This window comes from Apteryx mantelli, chromosome 1 (assembly GCF_036417845.1).
Source record: "Apteryx mantelli isolate bAptMan1 chromosome 1, bAptMan1.hap1, whole genome shotgun sequence".
Classification (NCBI taxonomy): domain Eukaryota; kingdom Metazoa; phylum Chordata; class Aves; order Apterygiformes; family Apterygidae; genus Apteryx; species Apteryx mantelli.
The window spans coordinates 58,347,706-58,364,188 of NC_089978.1; the positions used below are offsets into that span (position 1 = coordinate 58,347,706).

General features: G+C 38.7%; 2 protein-coding genes across 7 annotated transcripts in view; one reads left to right on the plus strand and one right to left on the minus strand.

Annotated features, from left to right (window-relative positions):
- Nucleotides 1–1,935: 1,935 nt before the first annotated feature.
- On the minus strand, nucleotides 1,936–15,215 carry TGDS (TDP-glucose 4,6-dehydratase). Its single transcript, XM_067293381.1, has 12 exons — nucleotides 15,115–15,215; nucleotides 13,824–13,890; nucleotides 13,284–13,352; nucleotides 11,682–11,772; nucleotides 10,416–10,558; nucleotides 8,746–8,844; nucleotides 7,702–7,761; nucleotides 6,780–6,823; nucleotides 6,325–6,490; nucleotides 5,747–5,805; nucleotides 3,542–3,639; nucleotides 1,936–3,133 (listed from the first exon to the last, which is right to left on the minus strand). The coding sequence occupies exons 1-12, from the start codon at nucleotides 15,189–15,191 to the stop codon at nucleotides 3,033–3,035; spliced, it is 1,074 nt and encodes a 357-aa protein (XP_067149482.1). The 5' UTR covers nucleotides 15,192–15,215; the 3' UTR covers nucleotides 1,936–3,032.
- A 487-nt stretch (nucleotides 15,216–15,702) lies between these two features.
- Nucleotides 15,703–16,483, plus strand: part of GPR180 (G protein-coupled receptor 180) — a 29,696-nt gene continuing 28,915 nt past the window's right edge. For all 6 annotated transcript variants that reach the window (XM_067293344.1, XM_067293358.1, XM_067293336.1 and 3 more), the window contains exon 1: nucleotides 15,703–15,932. In XM_067293344.1, coding sequence (XP_067149445.1) covers nucleotides 15,797–15,932 — 136 coding nt within the window. In that variant the 5' untranslated portion in view covers nucleotides 15,703–15,796. The remainder of the gene's footprint in view (nucleotides 15,933–16,483) is intronic.

Consider the following 16,483-nt stretch of genomic DNA (forward strand, 5'->3'; position numbering starts at 1 on the left):
AATCAGAGGCCAGCCTTTCCCCTTAAGAAGCCTTCACCAATTTCAGTGACATACATATTTATTCACTTCATTAATTTTCTTATTGGTGTAAATTCAATTTGTTCTGTAACCCAAACCTTGAGAAAAGTGAGCCAAAGATTGCCTTGCTCACTGTATTTTATATCACTATCTTTGTGTTCTGCACAAATGTTCTTACCTTTCCTGAATAAAAAAGAGAAATAAAGCAAAAATTGTTACACTTCACGTTAGCAATTCACCAGTTCATCCTTTGTCTGTCTCTTTCTACAGCAGAAGCCAGAAGGCTAATAGCAAAACAAGCTATTTTATTTAACAGTAAAAAGACTTTTCCCTGAAAAAGCAGTTTCTCCCAGAGCATTCACCTGCTAAGGCAACCTGATCTACAGTATCTAAGTAGCTCAAAGCAAAAGCCTTCTGCATAAAAGAAATGGGGGGGGGGGGGGGGGGGGAGGAGAGAGATAAGTAGGAACACCAAGGCAAGATCTCAAAAACTTGGAAGGACTAAATCTTCAAAAACATTTATGTAAACTAGAATACTTGCCATTAAAAATTAATAGATCCTCTTGAAAAATCCACTTTTTGTAATAATACTGCTTGTTTAGACAGTTGCAGAAATGTCATTAAAGACTATCTTCATCTTCTAAAAATTCAGAATACTTTCTAAAGATCTGTTCAATAAACCAATCAGACTACACCTTTCCTCTGATTTGGTAACACTTTATCACAAGCTAATTGATTTTTTATTTTTCCGAAAGACTCTGGTATTCTAAAGGAGAAAGATGCTTCTTATATCCAGTCTTTTCGTATGAACAGAGGTGAAAGAGCTCTACTTTTACTGCATCTCACCTAGTGCAGCTGCCATAGTAAGCCTAAGCATAGCTAAAAATGCATCTTTGCAGCTATTTCTGGTATAGATTTGTAAAATGCAAAATTATCAGGATAGATATTTCTCTGTCTGAAGAAAATGTGGATATTAAGAACATACTTGAACATTACCAGCAATTTTTAGTCTGTTTAACAATGAGTTTTAAATGATTCAGTGGTACAAGCTTAGCCTTAGCATCCAGTATGCAAAATATTCTAATAGAATGTAACATATAGGTGTCTTTCAATTTCTGCCCTTCGCAAATAAAGGCTTTGGCTACCAAACCAAGTACAAGAAACCCCCAAAATACAAGCGTATTGCAATTCTAGTAAAGAATAGTATTATCATTCCACATTGTCACAGAAAAATTATCTTCAACAGTATGTTCCTAGACTTCATAATACGTATTTGTTGCACAGGTAAGTCTAGAAGCTTACTATTTAAAATTCTTCTTTTAAGGTGAATCTTACCAAGCAAGAGTGACATTTTATCAGCAGTGCCACAGAGGCGCAATGAAATTGGAGGTATTATGGGTCCAAAAGCAGCATTACCTGTAAGCTAGATCGATCAGGTGGTATTAAGTTTTAGTGTCCAGTTGCTATTGTAATGCTAGCAGGGGCAAAGTTAAGGCATTCTTCCTACATCTAGGGTGTGGAGGGAAAGATTACTGCGAATATCTGTTTTGAGAGTTAACTGTAATTTTTCCTGAGAGACTTGAGAATTTGCAGCAGTGTCAATATAATAATCAAGAGACAACCTTAGAAGCCAGCAAAGTTTGAGTACATGGTAGCTTTTTAGCCCCATGGAAGCAATGGGTCTTAAACTCACGCCACAGAAACAAAGCACTGGAGATTGTACAAAGTACAAAAGCTACAGTGATTAAAGAATGGAGCAGTCTTCCCTACTTATCTATGTCACCTCAAAGTCAAAGTAGTGAAGATGCTTTTCTTCAGGACAGGGGAAGAGTTAACTAATACAAAAACACCATCGCCTACTTTTTCAGCTCATATGTACAGGCCTAGCTTAATTAATTCATTGAGAAGAGCCAGGCAAACAAAAAACACAGTAACTTTTATTAATAAATCAACTTTGAAAAAGAATCTCATTGACACATTTACAGAACTGAAGTTTCCTCACAAAATTTTACATGAAAACTCAAATATTGTTTCATCATTAAAAAATATGTGACAGAAGACTTGTGAAACACTGCATTGAATAAGGTGTGCCAACCCACAATTCACTAAAGAGTGGGGAAAAAATAAAAACAAAAAAAACACTGTTTAAGCTTTTCTCCATACATGATCCTCATATCAAAGGAAGATGCATCACCTGAATGCTGTGTTACAGTATTTCAAGCTTGTTACAGTTAAAGAGATAAGGAAGAAGGAAATTAACAGAGTCCATAGTACAGTAAACAGATGACATCTAAATCAGACACTGAAGTTAAAAAAAAAAAAACTTCCAAAAAATTCAATGATAACATCTGCTCCCTCCCCCCCCCTTTTTTTTGGGGGGGGGGGAGAAGGCAAGGGGGGAGAAGGGAGAGACATTTAAAGTTAGAGTAGATAATAGTCTTTTAACAGTCATCTACAGAAAGTAATACTGCTCCAACACAGAAAAGGATTGTGAAGCATCTGGGATTGATATCTAGCTTTTAGCAATTGAGTTATATTCTTCAGCTTCTTTTCCCCTTCATTAAAAATAAAGCAGAACTCTTCACTGTGACAGAAGAAATATATTACACTGCAAAAACAGACTAATACAGATAAAAGATTTCAGAACTAATAAAAATTTTCATTGGAAGTCCTAATAGTCGTAATCACAATATTCTTATTCTAAATGAATAAGGCAGGTTTGACATCAGCTATATAAGTTTACAGCATTATAAAAATTCTTCATCTTGTAGAATTCTTTAAAAAAAGAAAATTAATACCTAATGAGGATATAATATTGCACCAAGAGCTGAAATTAACAGGTTAAACGTATAAAGTGCTGAAAGCCCTTCCAAAGTCATGCGGTATTGTAGTTCTCTACTCATAATGGTTCACATATCTTGAGTACCTAAAAAGTTCAGTGTGGTCACTTGATTGCAGACTTCAAAGAAAAGACTGTGTGAGGTAGAATAAATTCCTTCAGGTCCTCTTCCACCTTATGGAACATTAAGCTGTGCAAACGGCTCTGTCACAGGAAAGGGCTCCAAAGCTTTCTCTGCGTTCTTCCAGTTGTGAAAGTTTTCTTTGTACCATTCAACTAGTACAAAGAGAATGTTGGTGAATCAAATTGAACAGAGGTAACAGCGGGGAAAGTCAAAGATTCCACAGGTATTGCAAGAGTAACAACAGAATAATAATTCTTTATACAAAATGTTATTCAGTCAGATCCCAAATATCTACCTTCTTCTTTACAGAGTCCTAATCCAAGACTTATTCTAGAATTAAAAAGAGAAGTTAGTTCTAATACCTGATGCTATTGTACTGTGATTAATTTTTTTTAAACAAACTGGTAAATTCACTATTTAAAGAAGAGCCCATTTTACGCAAAATTAAAATCATAAGTTCATTCTCCTTAGCTTCTCTTTAAGTTATATACCCATTTTCCCCCTCTCCCTTTTCATCCTCCCATCACATCCAATTCAATTAGTATAAAAGGTAGTCATACTTGTTTTCTTTATTCCTTCTTTCCAAGGCACTTTAGGTCTCCATCCTAAGTTGTGCATTTTTTCTGAATTCATTGGGTATCTCAGGTCATTGGTGGGTCTGACAATGTATGAAATGCACAGGCAAAACAGTTTGCTTAGATTGCTTTATTAACTAGAAACACAGCACTTCACATTGTCTTCAAGCCATCATATTACATATGCTTCAATTTTGAAGATTCCCATAACATGAACAGATTATATTGCTTTCACAAAATCTATTATTGTAGCTGCACACAACTGCCACAATTCAGTTTGAGCAGTCTACTTGGAAGTGACTAGAATAAATATGAATTAATGCCTTCTTGGCAAAATCCAATCTCTGCCAACATAATTGTGCTAATCAGTACATGTGCAGTTCCTCAGGCAGTTGTTACACAAGCCAGTGTTTTCCAGTATCAGTGTTTCCATTTTTCATCCTAGAAGCCTACAGACATTCACACCCTTCAGATTTGAAATTATATATAGACTTCCAAAGCATTGTCATTGTAGTGCCTCATTAGCTGGATAAACTTAGTAATACTGAATACGTAGAATCCAAAGCTGCAAGAGTTAACGCTGAAAAAGATTCCCTACATTTAAGTATTGCACACTTTTCTACTGCCGCAATCTGACAGTTAGGCAGTCTAGTCTAGCATTCCCACAGTACTGGCACTAAAATACTGAATAGTTAAGTTATATGTACAGAGAGAAGCAAACCATTTATCTGAGGTATTTAAAAATGTTAAACTCAGAAGCAAAAACCGGACTAATTTTTCCATGGCAAGTAACCTCTATGCCCTTTAGGTGTTGTATTATTAATTCTTTAAGTAACTGGTAACAAGGAATCTTAAAAATCCTTTATAAAAGCCTCAAAATTGTTTCTTAAAAGACACATCCTATGTGGTTAGTTTTCCCAAGTGCATTTATGTTTATTTGGAAGATTAGAGGCAGCGTTCATATTCTTATCAAGACCACCACGTTTTATTTGAGGGTTTGTTTTCTTAAGAAAATGTTCTTTTTCCCTCCAGTAAATTACAAATGAGGACAGGGCCTAATACACATCAAGAAACGTTTCAGTCTGAATTACAGTGAGACCTACTGAATGCTCATATATGAGCCAAATGCAATTTGTTCACAAAGTTCCTGTGATATATTCAAACCAGATTCTGGAAAATGCTTTCTTTTTCAAAAAAAAAAAGTACATTTAAAGTCACTGTCAAGATATAAATCCCAAGCTAATAGAAGATATCAATCCAAATATGAACAGAAGGTAAACAACTAAAGCAGTACTACTTCCTTTAGTCAACAAGCTTCCTAAAAAGGTGATTCAAAACATTAACTCCTGATGAAACCAACACAGCCACAGGTAAGAATTCTAAAGCCCAAAATACTACTTAACTGCAATGAGTAGATATCTTATATCCGATCGCTTTAGAGCAATAGAGAGATGCAAAGCAAGCAGAGACTCATTGTTGCTGCAGAGAAGAAATGCAAATAGAGGAACAGAGCCAAACCAAGCCTGAAACTAAGGACAAAAAAGTATCCAGCAAAAAGCATATTTATAAAAGTTATCTATTTTTGTTGTTGCATTAACTTTGGCACCTCAAAGTTTACATTTGAGATAGATTACTATCTTAAGCTGAAATTACTAAAATTAACTACGCTATGTAGGTGCCTATTTCTCTCTGTGGAAAGTGAGTCTTATAAAGCATACACAAATCTGAACTAGCTCCATTAACTTCAAAATACTAAAGCTAGATGAGAAACGGTGGGATTCATCTCAAAGTGATGCAGAATACAACAAAGTACTGAAAAAACTGTCATTAAGAAAAGCTTTAGCTACTGTGCAAAAACTATCCCTTTCCTAGGGCAGACTTCATTACTGAGAAGTCTGAACAAAGTTTGAGGACAGTCAGCCTTTGGAGGTCAGCAGTACATATTCCCCTTAAATACAAAACTCTGACCTAAAGATCCAAATAGAGTTCATATTTTTCTATAAAGTGTTCTGTACAGTTCATAGATGTAAAATCCATAAAAAGAAGTTACGAATGCAAAACAGCTCTTACTCCTTCGAGAGTTTTCCCCTTCTGCAGAGCGGAAACTCTTTCACAGAAGAGTTATATCGAGCAAGAGACTCAGAAGCCTTCAGAATAAAACTATCCTGCGTATGCTTTGCTATTTCTTACCTGTCTTTGACATAATCCATCCAGTGCTCCATTTCAGATTCTGAGCTGGTCTTCTTTATCTGTTAGGGGGAGAGGGAGGGAGAACCCACATATCTTACACTGCCTTTTTATATACATTTAAAAATTAGATTTGTTATCAATATTTAACTCTGTCAAGGGAAGTTGTCTTTTGCCTAAACTGAGTTGTCAAACTGCTAAAATTATCAAAACTATTTAGAACAATTCCAATATTTTTCTGCCTCATCCAAGCTCTTAAACATTTATAACTTAAAGTTTAATAGTGCCACATTCTCAAACAAAAACTAAGATAGACAGCATGAAAAGTCAAACAGTATTCACTCATTATACCCCTTACACCCTGTTCAGGAGAGCTGATGCAGTAATACAATGCATGATAGCCTGTACTGCATTTACATACTATAGCTGCCACAGAAAGGGTAGCACATCACTAAGACTTTCAAAACTGACCTTTCCCACCTCAAGCACTTAACTATCTCACAGTGCTACAAAAGGTTTACAGTACAACTCTTCACACGTACACTGACTGCTAAGAAAAAGTATAACAACTGTTTACTCACTAAATGGATTAACTCCTTAGCAAGTTGGGCAATGGACATCTCAAAATTAGTTCCAATGTTATAAATTTCACCTGGCTTCCCCTCCTTCAGGACAGTAAGGAATGCTTCTACCACATCAGTCGCATAAAGGAAATTCCTTCTTTGAAGTCCAGAACCATGAATACAGCTTAAAAAAAAAAAAACAAGAAAAGGCAGAAGATGCTTATTAATCTTTTAACAGCAAAACTGCTTAAAATGAAAACTATTAAATTGAATGCTTCTATTTAAAGTTACATGAAGGTGTCTTAAATTAAATAGCTTACTTGCATACAATCTTTAAACTCTTTTGGAAAAAAAAAATTACTAAAGCAAGTCATAACATAGTTAAGAAATTGTTTTCCAAGCCATACTACCTAATTATGACACAGTTTCTGTAGCACAAATACCACACAAAGAAAAAAAAGCAAGTTACATACCATTTTCTGTTCTGTTGCAACAAAGAGATAAACTTTGGAATAACCTAAACAGTTAAACAAGAAACCTGTTACTCCAACTTATTTTAGAAGCTGTTATTCCACAAGGAATATGATGCTTCACCAGTAAGTATCATCAAGCATTTTAATAATCTTTAGTATTTTACGTTTTTTTAAAAAGTCTAGTCAAAGGATGCATCATGCCTAGAAATTGCAAGTATTCTTTTTTCCTGGTGTAAGCAGAGTATTTTGTACACTATAGTTGCTTTTTCTTAAGTTCAAGACAGGAAATAAAGTCACTATAACAATTCTACAGAATACAAACAAGCTTAATATTAAATATGCAGCAGAAGAGCTAGTTTGTTTAAGAGTACAAGCCCCTGCAAGATAAGTATGGATAAATGCAAAAAAAACACATGTCATTTTGCTGCACTTCTCCCCATATTTGACTGCTATAGGTTCATTTTATCTATCGGCCTTACAGGTTGGAACACCAGCTTTTATACCTGATATATTGCTCTCTCCCAGTTTACCTTTTAAAATGATGCTTATCTCAGTTATTTAACATCCCCAATGACAGCACATAAAATGTGAATTAACATAATTAGGGGGGGGGAAGTGGGGAGAGACATTGCTAGACATGACAGTTAAATTCCAGAACAGTTACTGTGGCAACAGTCTTGTAGATATCTGAAAAGCTCTAACTTATACATGTGTTCTGGATGTCAATAAAGCATCGATCATGTTGATGCATTAGCATGAGACCAAAACATACAGGCACAGTTAAGCACCGTCTAACGCACTTGCAAGACAATACTTTTTTGAAGAATTAGTTCATTCTTACAAAGAAAAAAAAAAAAAAATCACTCTAAACCCCCGATTTATACTGTACCGAAGCTCAGAGTAAAGCATGCATTTAACTTACTTTTTCTGGATATTGGTGTGGTCCATAAACATTACTGCTCCGCGTGATAACAACTGGAAACTTAAAGAACATTAAACATGCATGTGATTACATAAGAAATCAAGTATTTATGAGTAAAAATCTGTAGCTTCCTGCAGATTAATAACATATGTAGCGCCCAGTCAAAAATCTGAAGTCCGTTACGCACATTAATAAATTAAGCTATATAAGTTTCTGTCACATACACATGGGTCTCTAGTCTTCTCAGCTTGTCATGTAACATTAGCGACAAATGTTCCTAATTTCCCAGTCTTGTTAGGGATCAACCACAGAACATTACATACCTACACATACATACATGTGTGTGTATATATAGAGAGGGGGGGGAGGGGGGGGGAGAGAGGGGGGGAGAGAGGGGGGGAGAGTTGTGTGTATATATATGTGTGTGTATGCATATGGTTGACTAGAGACTTGCTTACTATTTCTTATTCCAGGTAAAGTCTTCAGAGTTACTAACACCATATTCAAGTCAACTTTGTGTCAAAAGCAACTTTGCAGAAGGACATTTAAAAACCAAGGGGAAAAAAAAAAAAAAACTAAAGCATTAAAATTAAATACTTCTACTTAAACAGACCTGAATAATATTTATCAGTTTAATTTTTTCTTTCCTTTTCTCTTTTTTTAGTTTCACTATAATCCAATCCTTAATGCAACTAGAATTTTGCATATTTTACTTCTATATAAACAGATTTCCTTCATGCTTAACCCAGTTTTTCAAATTGCTAATGTTCTTTTAAACATTTTATCAAAGAGAACATTTTAGACATTACAGTTCACATTTTTAAGAATGTTTGAAAATACTTGACCTTTTCCCACCCCCTTGCGCTATCTCCACAAATAAGAGTGATGGACATCCACTGATCCAACCAAACTACAAAACCAGCAACCAGGAAAGAGGTGGCACCGTGTTATCTTTACCGATTTTTCTTTTATACCCCCTTAATGCATATAGTATGGATGCTGTTAAGTATGGGATTTAGAGTTTTGAAGCTTGCATTAACTTACTTGGTACCTTTCCCAATAAGATTGAACAAAACATTCTGCAGCTGCTTTTGAGGAGGCATAGGGATTTGTTGGACGTTTTGGTGAAGATTCGTCAAATTCCTACAACCAAAAGAAAAAAAACTTTGCATAATTTCTTTTGACCAGATAGTCTTAGAAAGTTACAAAACTTCACATTAAAAGTACAGCTGCAACTGAAATGGACATCCACAAACATCTAAGAACAACAGTCTGAGAAAGTCACCGTTCCACTTAAAGCAGAGGATTAACACAAGATGGTCTAGTTATCAAGCACTAGAAGTGGCCAGAATATCAGTGGTAGTATTTTTATACTTCTATCAGAATACCTCATAGTAGCAGGTCCTCAGCTTTTATCTTAAAAAATAATCAGCATCACCACAAAGAGGTGCAATCCTCTTCAAAATCACATTGCCACTGAGCACCACGGCTAGAAAATTGAGCTTTCAGTTCCAAATAAAATGGATTCTTTCTCCCTTGTCTATAAACTTTGTTTCTCTAGAAAAACGCAGAATTTCAATGCACAGCCCTCTAAAGTAAAGCTTCAACAATTCTGTCCTGTCCCCAAACAGATAGCCTTGTGGCTATCCTGACACACCTCAACCATTTTAGTCACTCTTCACTTGTAAAAGGACACAATATTGGACCAAAGGAAGGAGGGACTTTGCACCAGCTGAGATGCAACTCAATAATCACCTAAACATGGGAACAAAACACTCACAGTTCTTGTCTGACCTTTGTCTCTGAAATTAATTGACCAAGATTTTTTGACTTTTTATTGAAAAGTCTCTTTAAGACCAGCTGATTTGCAAAGAGAATAAGTCCAGACAAATGAGAGGGATCTTTCCAAGGCCCAGAGGCAGAAAAAGTTCACTTAAAGTTATCTTGGCCAAACCACTGGTCTACACACAGGAAAACAATATCCTAGGTGTCTAAAGCCTATAGATTTAAGTTGTGCTGAAGGAGCTGATAAAGACATTGAAACAATAAGAAAGCGCATAACTCTTCTGAAATATATTAATGTTTTCACAGATTATGGCACAAGGCACTTTTGTCATTATTTATGCCTTTAAAAGGACAACCATGTGTAATCTTTTTACTGAACTAAGCTTTCCTTTCCTGAATTAAGGTCAGTCATAAATGGACAAGAATCAAAAGATTTTCACAGAACAATAAAACATCTGCATACCTCTTCCACTAATGCAGGAATCCTTTCCTGTATGATATATCAGTATCTACAATTCTGTTAATATTTCAGCTCGAGCATAAAACCAGTTCCCTGCATGTCAAGTTCACAGTCAAGATAGAGCAAAAAAAGAACAAGCTATGTGCATTACTGAAGTCACACAAATGCTCTAAAGTAAAATTTGTATAATACATTCCTCTGATACTACCTCTTAGATATAGTCACATGTCATTAACAACCCTAATCTCACAGTAACATGCATTCAATTTAAAACATGCTATGAAAAACCTTAAGGACAGTTTTGATACTCATCTTTCTACAAACAACCTATGCTTGTTTACAAGTTCAAGCACTGTCCAGATTAATTCAGAGGTCATATATTTACAGAGGAAAATTACTTGTTTTATGTATGATTTTCAATACCAAATCCAGCAAAGCTAGAAAAACTCTCATGCACTTTCAAACTCACCTCATCAATGCTACCTCCATATACTTCATCTGTACTGACATAGACAAACTTCTCCACATTGGCTTCATATGCAGCAGCAACCAACACATTAGTGCCATAAACATTCACATAGGTGAACTCCAGGGCATGCCAAAATGAAAGATCTACAAAAAAAAAAACAAAAAACCAAAATTACGATTAAATTAGGCAACAGAATGAAGGAAAAAAAATAATGTTCAAGCAAGATACAACCAACCATTAAAATAAGATATGGTTTCCTATTAAATCATAAGAGGCAGCAACACAGACACAAGACTGTTGGTGGTACTTTATCACTAATTATTTGATTGACAGATTGCAAGGTCATCATTAAATGAAGAACTCTTAGTTTTCTACACCTACTTAAAGACAAAATATTTGGTCCTAAAAAGAGGCCACAACCAGGAGCAAAAGTTTGCTGTCTACAGACATTTGCATTAAAGTTATCTAATGCTGTTTCAAATCAACTTTAAGTGGCAGAATAACTTTCCTCCAGGAAGGGCCAACCTCAGTAAGAAAAGCATCATTCAAACACAGTTGTAATACGCAGTAATATGTATCTGTTACTGTTAATAAACTAGTAACTGTTTTAATTCTTAGAATTATGCCACTGATATAATGACTCTGTGCACATCAATTTTGCCAATTTTGAGAAGTAAAGTATTTTCCTGGAAAATACTTCAAGGACTTCTTTTCATGATGAAAGGAATATCATAGGGATATTTCTCATTAACAGCTTTACTGAATAGTGGTAATCTATAATAGGCATTTTTTAGGTATAATTAATTTTATCTCTTCCTAGAATCTTGACACCTCCCTCTTAGCTTCTACGCTGTAGTTTTTTCTTCATGGTTGGATCCAGTCAAGTAAAAACTAAAAAGATTACATATGAACTCTTTTTTTCAATTGTCTTCTTATCTCCTCTATTACAGTGTCAATTGCATGTGTGTATCTAGACAAAATTTAAAGCGTAATGTAAAAAATTAATATTATCATTTATGGGGGGTCAAAAAGGATAATAGTTGGATGAAGCACTTAAAGCTGTAAACCTCTTAAAAGTTAAAAATGCCATGAGACCTTGAATCATATAGCTGATACAATTGGTACAAGGATATTAGTTGGTACAAGGATACAGTTGATTCTGTATCCTTGTTTTGTATGAAGGGGAAAAGGATGAAAAGTATCAATAGAGTATTTCAAACAAATGCATCTCATGAACATAATAACAAAACATGTGGCAATGCTCACCTACATGTGTTTGGGCTGCAAAATGAAGGACTATATCAATTTTCTCAGTTTCAAAAAGCTCTTTTATAAAATGAGGTTCACAAATGTCCCCCTAAACAGGAAAAAAAATTATTAATAAAATTGTTGATAACAAAATAGTAAGCTTTAATTTGTAACAAGTGTCACATAATACAAACCATTACAAAGGAAGCAAAGGAAAGAGTTCTGCAGTAAGAGTAGGTTTCCAAAACCAAAACATGTATTCTATATCTGACCCACAGTATTATTCAGCTTTTTCTTTAGTGGCAATAACAGAAAATAAAACTGTCCAACCAAAACACAAAATTATGTCCTGGAAGAGCAAATAAGATATTCGCATCCAAATTTTTAAATAAAATAATATCTATAAATAAGTAAAAGAAAGCATATAAGTAAGGCTCCCAATTGAATTTTGGGCAATAGCCTCAATCATATTTACTTCATTTCAGGATTTGCATTATTATTTAACATTAGAAACAAGATCATCCCCAAAACACGCACAGAATTGTAGCATGCACCTTGAATACTGAAGTTGTAATGACAATTTCCTACACCAAATAAAGAAGTTACTGGAGTCTGGCTGGCAGACAGTGACACCTAGTGGCATTATAGAAGGTGAAGTGGTTCTCTCTTTCAACAGAGCAGACAAGTGTCTTAAAATTTTTTATTATTATTATTATTAAAACAACTGATATATTTGGAAAAAAAGGTCAAGTGTTTGACATTCGAGCCATTCTTTGGTTTGAAACAGAAGCAGCAGCAGCTTTGAAAGCTAAATACAAGCTGAGAAGAAGTTTTTGATATTTATCAATTGGCTTAGCTTAAAGAAAAGCTATTTGGGACCTGAGAAGAAGGGATGTTACAGGGAGGGGGAGGATTACTCACGTATTTTCAAAAACAAGGCAATTAACTAGAAATAGTTCCAACGCACCAACATTTTGAGAAGTTCTCAAGCAACAATTCTAAACAACAGCCTCTAAGAAGCACTGTATGTCAAAAATGGGAAGAAGTTAAACTGATTTACCTATTTCTCAGCCCTGAACAGAACTGAAATGCTCCAGCAAATACTTCAGGCCCATAAATTGCTTTTAAACTGATAGAATTATTAATCATTATTATCACTATTCATGCTACTAGGTTTCTCGTAAACTCTTGCAGGCTGAATCTCAGTTTTCCATTTATTTAACTGAAATTCAAATCTGATCTTACTTTTTTGGATATGTTCCTCTTTCTTTAAAGAAATAGCTTTCAATAAAATTGTATAAATCAATAATTTTCTTCTAAAAATATTCTTAGATGTAGACTTTGGCTTGTACCACATGAAAGCTGATCTCCACATACACAGTTGGTGAAATATGCAGGAATATTTTTATTAATAAATTGAGTATACAGATGAAGAAAATGCTGGTAGGTCCATCTGAGTGCCACACACAATGACAATGAATTACTAGAAGTAATCTCAACTGTATCATAAAGGGAAGTAGTGGCTTCCGTTTTGGGGAGCTATGGAGACCACATTACCTTTATACTAAGATATGAAACTCTGCCCAAACTTAAGTTTTCTAGAAGAGAAGGCTTTATCACCTGGATAAATTTATAGTTTTCCTTCTTGGAGACAGTTTCAAGATTCTTCAAGCTTGCACAGTAGTCGAGCTAAAGAGAAATACCCACAAAATATCATCAAATAGTCTTCATTGAAGTGAATAAGCAAGCTCAGATCCAACTTAATTAAGCTTGTATTTCAAGTAAGTTTGAAAATAATGTAAAACCTTCTTTCAGAAGAAAAGCTACTTTGCAAGAAAACATGATGAAACTTTAAAAAAGCAAAAGTTTGAAAGATATCAGCTTCAAAAATTCTTAACAGCTAAACAGAAGCTTAGAACTTCAAAAGCCTCCTTCTATTTTTTTCCAGTAACAGTAGTACATAATTATGTACTACTACATGTGAGCATAGCATTATAAGCATGATCAGCAGGTGAGTTACTGTTTTTGCATAAGAAAAAACAAACAAACAGTAATTTAATACAAAAAAAAAAAACAGGAAAAAAAATCAGCATGACAGTTTAAGTTAAAAACCATTAAAAACAAAGTTTTCTTTAGCAAGGAAGGCAAAAACTCACTTACCTTATCCAGATTTACAATCAGATAGTTTGGATAGTTTTTTACAAGAGACACAACTACATGTGAAGCACTGAGGATAGAAGAAAAACACACATTTTACAACTATATACTTCATTTTAAAGTAACAAAAAAATAAGAAATAACTTTAATAATATCAGATGGGCTGGCTTGAGTGGGAAGAGAAGTTTGCACTCAAAAATGGAGAAACTGGAATTCACCAAAAAAAAGAATACATTTTAAAATATGTTAACATTGATCATGCCCATAATCACATACTGCTAAGGAACTAAAAACTGGAGAAGTTAATGCTACCACAAAAGAAAGCAGCACTCACAACCATCTCAAGAACAAACCTGTTATGTGTTATATCCAATTCTCTTTCTAAAACACTCTTAGGCTCTTAAGTTTATACAAATAACAAAACAGTCAACTCTCCTTACTTGCAATACCGACTCTCAACAATCTACTCTCCATCACTACTCCTAGGTGTGAGAAGTAAGGACTGAAATGCATCTCTTTGGTACACAGCCCTGTGTACAAGAGGCTCCCTCACATACCATGCCTCTCCCAAATGGATATCCAGCTTCCTATACTGCTGTTGTGCAAGCAGATTAAAACTACTTCCTGGCCTGACTTCCCCTCATTTACCAATTTATTTGCAGAGTAAATGAGAACAGAAGAACCTTCCCCGATTTTGTTTGTTTTTGTTTTTGCAGATGCTATGCGAGAGCTCAGGTTTGGCAGGGTTTATTCCCCTCCCCAGCGCCCCAAGTTAGGGGCTGCACACCAAAACCTAGTCCTCTCAGGGGTCCAGCCTCCGAGCATACCGACGGGCTCAGACTTAAGACTACACCTTAACGCCTGTCCTACAGCACCGGGGAGCAGAGCAGAGAAGCGGCAAGCGGCCCAAAGCACAGCCACCCCGCGTTCAGGCTGAGCGACAGCTGGTGACTGGGGCCAGGCTGACACCCCCCGCCCCACCGTCAGCGCCGGGAGGCCCCCGCTCACCCCGCAGCACTGATCGCCCCAAACTCCGCGACGCGAGCAGGCCCTGCACAGACACGGCCGCGTCCCGGCGGGCTGCGCACAGGCAAACCCAACCCGGCGGCGAGGCAGCGCCGCCAGCAGCCGGCCCGGGGCACCGCCGGGGAGGCGGCGCGGCCGTTAACCGGGCGGGCGCCGGCCCCGCTTCGCCGTTAGGAAGCGCAACCCCTCCGGGCCCGCCGCCACGTCCCACCCCCCGCCCCCAAGGAGGAGACCCGCGGCCCGGGGTCCCCGCTGGCCCCCGGCTCACATGAACCCCGCGCCGCCCGTCACCAGCAGCCGCTTCTCAAAGACCGGCGGCGCCGCGGGCGCCGGGGCCTCCGACATCGTCCGCGCTTTACGGCAGCCCCCGCTGACTTGGCGGGCCGGCTCCCTACCGCGCATGCGCGCCGCCACGCCGCCGCCTTAGCTTTGCCCTCACATTTCACGGGGAAGGTCATAGTGATTGCGAGAGCCCAAGTGAGGGGGGAGGAGAAAAAAAAAGTCCTTCCCCTCCCCACACGCGCCTAAACAACCGAGCCCGCTGTCCCTGCGGCGAGCTCCAGCGACTGCTGCGTGGCACAGGCGAGGGCGCACAGGGCGGACCTGTCATGGCTCTAGCTCCCCCCTGCCCCGTTCCGGGCGACCGTGGCGTTTTTACGACGCTGGGTCAACTTACGGCCGAGCACAGCGACGGACACGTCGTAGCAGCAGCGAAACGGAGCCGTGTGGCAGAGGAAACGGCAGGAAAGGGGGCGGGGCAGGTGCTAGTTTGCTTTGGCCCCGCCCTCTTTCGCGGCAAGTGCTCGCGCGCGGCTCCCATTGGTTCTCTGTCGGCTCCCCTCCCCCCCGCTCGCCTGCCCCGCGCCCGGTTGTAACGGCTGTGTGTGGAGGGGGGATCACGTGACGGCGCGGCGGGGGGGCAGCGGCCGACGCCGCCGCCGGGGCCGAGGATGAGGTGGCGGTTCCTGTGGCTCCTGTGCGCCACTGGCTGGTGGGGCGCCGAGGGCAAGACGCTGCGGGGCGGCTTCGCCAGCGCCGCCGCCCGGCTGGAGCCCTGGCGGCCCGTGGCGCGCTTCCAATTCCACGGTAGGTGCCCGGAGGCGGCGGCGGCGCCGTCCCTGTCCGCCGTCCTGAAACGGCGGCGGGGGCGGGGAGACCGTTACGCCGCGTCAAAGCCGTTAGGGCGGTGGGTGTGACGCGAGCCGGGGGGGAGGGGGTCGCAACGGCCAGAGGCGGGAGGCGCCGGCGAGGGGCGCTCGCAGGCGGCGGGAGCCGTCTCCTAGCCCGCCCGCGGCCGGGACGTGCAGCGGGCTCGATCCGCTGCCCGGGAGGCGAAGGCGCTTTGGGCAGCGCCGGGAGGGGCGATGGGCAGCTCAGCCGGGAGCTGGCGCTCACCTCAGCCGCTCTCCTCCTCATAGGTGGGGCTGCACCCAGGCAGTGCAAGCAAAAGTTTATAGGCCCCCGTGGTATATAAGCACTGCTGTCTATTAAAGACGGGGAAAAAAAGTACTGTTGTGGCTACTCAGCACTGTGTTTTCCTTCGTGTCCCATAAACTGACTTGCGGAAACTGTCTGGGAGAGCAGATTGTAACTTTTACATGTATCTTGTATTTACTAATGGAATTACTCGGTTATTA